The sequence below is a fragment of the Anarrhichthys ocellatus genome, unplaced genomic scaffold (assembly GCF_004355925.1).
Source record: "Anarrhichthys ocellatus isolate YVR2014 unplaced genomic scaffold, GSC_Weel_1.0 scaffold258, whole genome shotgun sequence".
NCBI lineage: Eukaryota > Metazoa > Chordata > Actinopteri > Perciformes > Anarhichadidae > Anarrhichthys > Anarrhichthys ocellatus.
The window spans coordinates 84,765-91,811 of NW_022280286.1; the positions used below are offsets into that span (position 1 = coordinate 84,765).

A 7,047-nucleotide genomic window follows, 5' to 3' on the forward strand; every position below is an offset into this window, starting at 1 on the left:
TATATATATATTATGTATATGTGTAAATGTAGCTTCCTGTTGAAGAGTGTTCTCAGTGTTGGTTTAAAGTGTAACAATGATGTTCTGTGAGGTTTGTGCTTTTAAATATTAAGAAGACAACTTCATATTTACGGTATTTCATTTGGAGTTCGGCAGTAACTGATGAACTGAAATGTTGCAGTTTAGTTTGAATTGCTTCTTTGTCAGGTGAATGCAGCTTTAAATGTGAAGAGTTATTGTTCGTATTTAAAGACTCAAACTAACTCCACCAAAGGAGGAAACATGAGACGACCCGTTTGTCTTTCTGGTTCCTGTTGATATCAAAGTTTAATGGACGCGTTTGTCTTCATAGGTTCTGGTAGTATTGATCTCTACGGTGTTCTGTTCACCAGCTAAACGTGATCCTCTGCAGGCCGAGAGGCGTTCCACTTCCTGCTCTGAATATTTGTGCTTTGTCGAGGCTCATTGGTGCCCTGAGGGTCTTCTTCTTCAGACCAGCCGGTTTAGTGTCTCATTTCTACATGTAACAGCTGAAGTACAGGTACTCGTGACAGCTACTCTATCATACTTCTGGTCATTTGCGCTAGATGCGCCGGAGAGGGGGCGTGGCTAATCGCCCTGGAAGCTGTTATTAAATTAAGCCATTTATTTCTCCGTCAACATCAAATAAATAACCTGTATTTGTGTTTAGAACTTGTTGTAGAAGTCCAGATATCCTGTAAACTAAAGGTTCATCATCAGGAGTATTCACTGTGTGTGTGTTCACTACAGCTGTATGAACACTAAAACAAACGTTCTGCTGTGATTTAATCACAAACTGATAAAAAGATGCTGAAATACATAGTGATGATGATTTGTAAAAAGTTAGAATTCATGTTTAGTTAGTTCTCTCCACAAGACGACAAGAAAATCATTTTTAAATACTTGTTTTCTGAATGGAGCTCAGATCGATCGGTGCTAAGCTAACATTGTAGCAGCTCCATCAACAGTCAACATAACGTCATCGAGGCTTAAATACGGCAGCATCTATTCATTGTTTGTACCGCCTGGTTTGTACACATTTACACACATGTATACTCATCGTTTGGTCTCTACTGATATGAGGTATCGTAGAGCTCTGAATACATCATGGTGTCACTGATGGAGGAGCATCTCAACGCTGATTGGCTATCGCGCCGCAGTGTCACAACATTTTTTGCCGATGTTGAAGAATTTCAACTCGCCATCACCAATTTGCGTCCCTCCAGTCTCATCGCGTCTCTGAGTAGACTTTGTAATCTCTGGTGTGAACGCAGCGTTACCTTTCTGTAATACTGTGAACATTCAGACGAGAGGTTAAAGTGCCACAGAGACTTTTATCTCCTCACAGATTTGTCGTGATGTCAGTGAAGGCATCGCTTCAGTCTGCTGGGTGTTACTGCCCTTCGCTCCATCTCCTCAGGCTTCAACCTCATTTTAACTTTGTTGGCTTGTTGTGAATTTTTCTTTCTGCTGCTTCTAACACGCTGTCTTCTCTTCACAGCAGTGTCCACCAAGATCTAACAGCTGGTACGAAGGTAGGAACCTCTTCCTCTTTCTCCTCCTCTTCAGCTCTCTCTAACATAAGAGTCCATCACCTTTGTATAGTTTTTGTTGTGTTCAAGGACCCTCAGACGTCAGAGCTTAATTAATCAATTAGTTAATGGACAGAAAATCAATCGGTAACACGTTTGATTAATGATCAGCTGTTGGAGGCGTGTCTTGATTGATTGATCAGCTGTTGGAGGCGTGTCTTGATTGATTGATCAGCTGTTGGAGGCGTGTCTTGATTGATTGATCAGCTGTTGGAGGCGTGTCTTGATTGATTGATCAGCTGTTGGAGGCGTGTCTTGTTTACATTGATCAGCTGTTGGAGGTGTGTCTTGTTTACATTGATCAGATGTTGGAGGCGTGTCTTGTCTACATTGATCAGATGTTGGAGGTGTGTCTTGTTTACATTGATCAGATGTTGGAGGCGTGTCTTGTTTACATTGACCAGCTGTAGGAGGCGTGTCTTGATTGATTGACCAGCTGTAGGAGGCGTGTCTTGATTGATTGACCAGCTGTAGGAGGCGTGTCTTGGTTACATTGATCAGATGCTGGAGGCGTGTCTTGGTTACATTGGGGGGGGGAGAGGGTGACTGAGGATCCTGTCACCTGAAACAACACAGACTGGATCCTGTTAAAGGAACAGTTCAGAGTTCATGTTTCCTCAGGAACATCTGGAGCAGATGTTCTCCTCAGAGGTGTGAAGACTTTGACTTATTGAGATATTTAAGAGCTGAGTTGTGTTCATCACAGTTAGTAAAGACGATGATGATGGTCTCCAGCTGGACTAAAGGGGGGGATGGGGTCTGTGGTTGGTCCTTTAAACTAGAGAGCAGCAGACTGTCTGTCCTCTGTGAGACAGACCCGGTCAGCAGCTGTCAGACAGCAGGTCCAGGTCCAGAGGAGACCAGGTCTCAGGTTTCTGCTCTTTTATTCATGAGAGGAGCTGTAAGAAGATCTGAGCTGCTTTTGTTCAGGAACACAAAGACACCAGCTGATGTTTGGTCGGTCCGATCATCACGTTGTCCAATCAGCTTCTAGTCCAGAACCAGAATCGCAGAAAGACATTTATTTAGTATCCCAGGAGATCAGGACCCAAACCTTCATCTCTAGGGTCTACTGGCTCATTTCTATGACAAAACTAAAGCAATTAATGTTCAATAAAAACACTGAAATCCACCCCGGAGCCCATCACTCATTCTCACCTCATCGTTACAATGAGATTCACAGGAGGCTTTTATTGTGAAATTCTTATTTGTCAGTGTTGGTGTTTATTTTGCACCTTTTTAAATGCTGCAGTGAGAAACGGTAGAAGAAGAACTCTGTCTGCAGAATAAGGCTCTTTGTCCACATCTGGTTTTCATTGAGCTCCACAGGAAGTGCCCCCCCCATGTTTGAGCAAGCTCATGGTGACTGTTTAAAGGACATGTTGCTCTCTACTGCCCTCTGGTGGCCGCAGGGCTTCCTGTTTTAGTTCTTTGTATGACAAATGAAAGAACTTGTGAAGGACATTCTTCACTGTTCTGTTTGATAGACTGCTGTCCTTTTGTTTCCTGACACGTCTTCTGATTAAAGTCTAAATCACATGTTAATAACTGACAGAGGAGATCAAACTGTTGTGTTTCAGAGAGGATCTGAAGAGGTTTTCCCCAGCGTCTCCAACGGCCCGTATATCATGAGCACCACAGGTCAGATGTGTTAAATATCACATTCATACTCAACAGGATCAATGGTTTCTCTGTTTTAATATCAGGAATATTACTTTATTGAGATCTTATTGTCGCTCTAAAGGCAAGATTTAGTTCTCTTGACTTTCTTCTTCTGGTATGATCGTTGATGAGATGATCACTGGTCGTTGCTTCCTGTCCTCTGTAGCCAATGGAAACGACAGTAAGAAGTTCAAAGGTGACATAAGAGGTCCCGGGGTTCCATCCAGGGTCATCCACATCCGCAAGCTCCCCAACGACATCGCAGAGGCCGAGGTGATCAGCCTCGGCCTGCCATTCGGAGACATCACCAACCTGCTGATGCTCAAAGCCAAAAACCAGGTGCAGGACTTTTACAGTTGGTGCTCTACTCACCGGTCCTGTACCGGCCCTGAACTGTCTGTACTAAACCGTCCTGTGTCCCCCTTCAGGCCTTCCTGGAGATGAACTCAGAGGAAGCAGCTCAGAACATGGTGGGTTATTACTCCACAGTGATGCCCATCATCAGGAACCATCTGGTCTACGTTCAGTTCTCCAACCACAAGGAGCTCAAGACCGACAACTCCCCCAACCAGGAGGTACACCTCACTCTATACTGTTAGCATCTCCTCTACAGCACCCATCCATCATTAGCATCTGTTAGGACCTGTACAGTGCCCATCCATCCTTAGCACGTGTTTACATGTGTCCTCTCTCAGAGGGCCCAGGCAGCTCTTCGGGCCCTCACCACGTCTCATGTGGACCCGACTATGGGGGCTCCGAGCACCGTGCTGAGGGTCGTGGTGGAGAACCTGGTCTACCCAGTCACCTTGGACGCGCTCTGCCAGGTAAATACAACAACAACAACACAAGCAGGAAACACAAATAACTTGGATTTAACCGATCAGTTTCCCGTCTGGTCCTCAGATCTTCTCAAAGTTTGGCACGGTTCTGAGGATCATCGTCTTCACTAAGAACAGTCAGTTCCAGGCTCTGCTGCAGTATGCTGACGGAGTGTCCGCCCAGTCAGCTAAACTGGTGAGCATCACATCCTGCTGGTCCCACAGCCGGCAGGAACACACACATCCTCTGATGAGTACTTCACGGTTCACTGAGCTGCTCTTCTGTGCTTCAGTCTCTGGAGGGTCAGAACATCTACAACGGCTGCTGCACTCTGAGGATCAGCTTCTCCAAACTCACCAGCCTCAACGTCAAGTACAACAACGAGAAGAGCCGAGACTTCACCAGACCGGACCTGCCCACCGGAGACAGCCAGCCCACCATGGAGCACCCAGCCATGGCCACCGCCTTCAGTGAGAGACACACACACACACACACACACGGGGGGGGGGGGGGGGGGGGGCGGACTCGCACACGTTGAGCCTGTAGTTCAGGTGTGTCTCCTCTGCAGCTCCAGGTATCATCTCAGCTGGTCCGTACGGTGGAGCGACTCACAGCTTCCCACCAACCTTCACCCTCCAACCTGCTAGTGAGTCTCACCTGTTCAGGTTCATGTTGCTCTGTGCACCTGTGATAATGTTTCTGACCACATTCAAATATCTCACCATGTTTCATCTTAATAATTATTTGTAAAGAGAAACATTGTTTAACAGATCAAAATTAATCTACTTTTAGAAAACATGTCACTTGAGGTGAGAATACGTTTCGGAGGATTAAGACATCGATAGACAGGAAATAGATGATTCTGGATCACGATAACTTTATCATTTTACTAATTAAAATTTCATAATTTATTTTACATTTTAATTACTAAAATTCATTTTATAATTTTTAATACTTTTTTATAATTTCAAAATAATTTCAATATTTTTTTTATTGAAATTGTATTTGAAAAATGTTGAAAAAAATAAATCTAAATGAACATCAGGAATTATTTAAATTTTAAAATGAATAATTTAATGAATAATTTAATTATTGATTCATTATTAATTATTTTAAATAGTTTTTAAACATATGTTTTCATAATCATTACATCATTAAGTCAGAGGAGTAAATGATCTACCTGTTAAAATACAAATGTTTCATTTATCTCATCTGTTTTAATCTCTAAATATTTACTTGGATCAGTTTACCGTTAGAGTAACATGTTTCAAGTGTTTCCTTAAAGGGCCAGTGTGTCGTTAAACATCAACCATTCATAGTGTCAGCTGACTAAATAAACTAATAGAAACATACTTAATAATATTATATTCCATATTCTGCCAATAGGTCCTTAAATGCATCACACTGTCCCTTTAAATGCAGTAAACTTCTGACAGCCAATCACATCTCTGCTCATGTTGATTAAAATTTCAAAATAAGAGCGTGCTGTAATTCTCAAGACGACCCAGCTGTGGTCTCATTGGTGTCTCACCCCTCCCACCCGTCTCACCTGTCCCACCCCTCTCACCTGTCTCACCCGTCTCACCCCTCCCACCTGTCTCACCCGTCTCACCCCTCCCACCTGTCTCACCCGTCTCACCCCTCCCAGTGTCCTCCCACTACCCAGGCCTGGTCCCCGCTCTGCCCGGGGCCCTGGCCTCTCTGGCCCTCCCCGGGGCCTCCAGACTGGGGTTCCACCACCACCTCTCATCTGGAGTCTCTGTCCTGCTGGTCAGCAACCTGAACCCTGAGGTGAGTGCTTCTCTCTGTCTGTCCGTCTTCTTCTTCATCTGATAGATAAGACCACTAAACCTCCTGCTCCTGTGTGCAGTGCATTGTGGGTCAGCAATGGTTATTATCAACATGTCGGACAAAAACAGAACATGTAGACGAACAACGTTTTAGAGTGTTGACACACACACACACACACACAGGCTGACTGACACGCACACACAGAGACACATAGGCAGAGACACAGGCAGACACAGAGACACATAGGCAGAGACACAGACACATAGGCAGAGACACACACACAGACACAGAGGCAGAGACACACACACAGACACAGGCAGAGACACACACACAGACACAGAGGCAGAGACACAGAGGCAGAGACACACACACAGACACAGAGGCAGAGACACACACACAGACACAGAGGCAGAGACACACAGACAGACACAAAAATGACTTCCTCTCTAAAGGTAATTAACCGTCTGATTGACCCCCCCCCCTCACCTGTCTCTCTCTCTCTCTCTCTCTCTTTTTTCCCCTGTTTAATTTGTTGCCATGGAAACGGACCCTCCCACCTTTACCTCTCTAAAGAGAGTCACGCCCCTCTGCCTCTTTGTTCTCTTCGGTACGTTGTCACTCGCTTTTTATTTTGAAATTCAGTCACTTGTTTGTTTTGATTTTAACTTCCTGTTTTTAGAGTTTTATTTTGTCACATTCTGTGTTTTGAGCTTATTCACAATATCTAATTATTAATAAAAGTTTAGTCTTCAGGGCTGTTGAGGCCCAAACCTGAGGAAAAAAGACACTTTGTTACAGATTAAAATGTTAACAAAAATAAGAGGTATAAATAAATAAATATGTGTATGTGTGTATATGTGTATATGTGTATATGTGTGTATATGTGTATATGTGTATATGTGTATATGTATATATGTGTATATGTATGTATATATGTATGTATGTGTGTATATGTATGTATATGTATATGTATGTATATGTATATGTATGTATATGTGTATGTATATATGTATGTGTATGTATATATGTATGTGTATGTATATATGTATGTGTATGTATGTATGTATGTATATGCGTATGTATGTATGTATATGCGTATGTATGTATGTATATGCGTATGTATGTGTATGTATATGCGTATGTATGTATGTGTATGTATATG

At 43.3% G+C, this 7,047-nt stretch overlaps 1 protein-coding gene across 3 annotated transcripts; it reads left to right on the forward strand.

The window, feature by feature from the left end:
• The first annotated feature begins 911 nt into the window (after positions 1-911).
• On the forward strand, positions 912-6,721 carry LOC116401148 (polypyrimidine tract-binding protein 1-like). Of its 3 annotated transcripts, XM_031879413.1 has the most exons (10): positions 912-1,556; positions 3,194-3,254; positions 3,442-3,614; positions 3,704-3,850; positions 3,971-4,099; positions 4,179-4,289; positions 4,387-4,564; positions 4,663-4,740; positions 5,743-5,885; positions 6,459-6,720. In XM_031879413.1, the coding sequence occupies exons 2-10, from the start codon at positions 3,242-3,244 to the stop codon at positions 6,618-6,620; spliced, it is 1,134 nt and encodes a 377-aa protein (XP_031735273.1). In that variant the 5' UTR covers positions 912-1,556; positions 3,194-3,241; the 3' UTR covers positions 6,621-6,720. The 3 variants fall into 3 exon arrangements, with proteins under 3 accessions (XP_031735273.1, XP_031735272.1, XP_031735274.1); XM_031879412.1 differs by having other exon boundaries at positions 912-3,254; positions 6,459-6,721; XM_031879414.1 differs by lacking the exon at positions 6,459-6,720 and having other exon boundaries at positions 912-3,254; positions 5,743-6,113.
• Positions 6,722-7,047: the final 326 nt, after the last annotated feature.

Coding starts and splice junctions, on each gene's coding strand:
- LOC116401148 (XM_031879412.1), top strand. CDS start 3,152: ATGTTAATAACTGACAGAGGAGATCAAACTGTTGTGTTTCAGAGAGGA. Junction 4,290..4,386: donor CCGCCCAGTCAGCTAAACTG/GTGAGCATCACA, acceptor TCTGTGCTTCAG/TCTCTGGAGGGTCAGAACAT. Junction 4,565..4,662: donor AGCCATGGCCACCGCCTTCA/GTGAGAGACACA, acceptor TCTCCTCTGCAG/CTCCAGGTATCATCTCAGCT.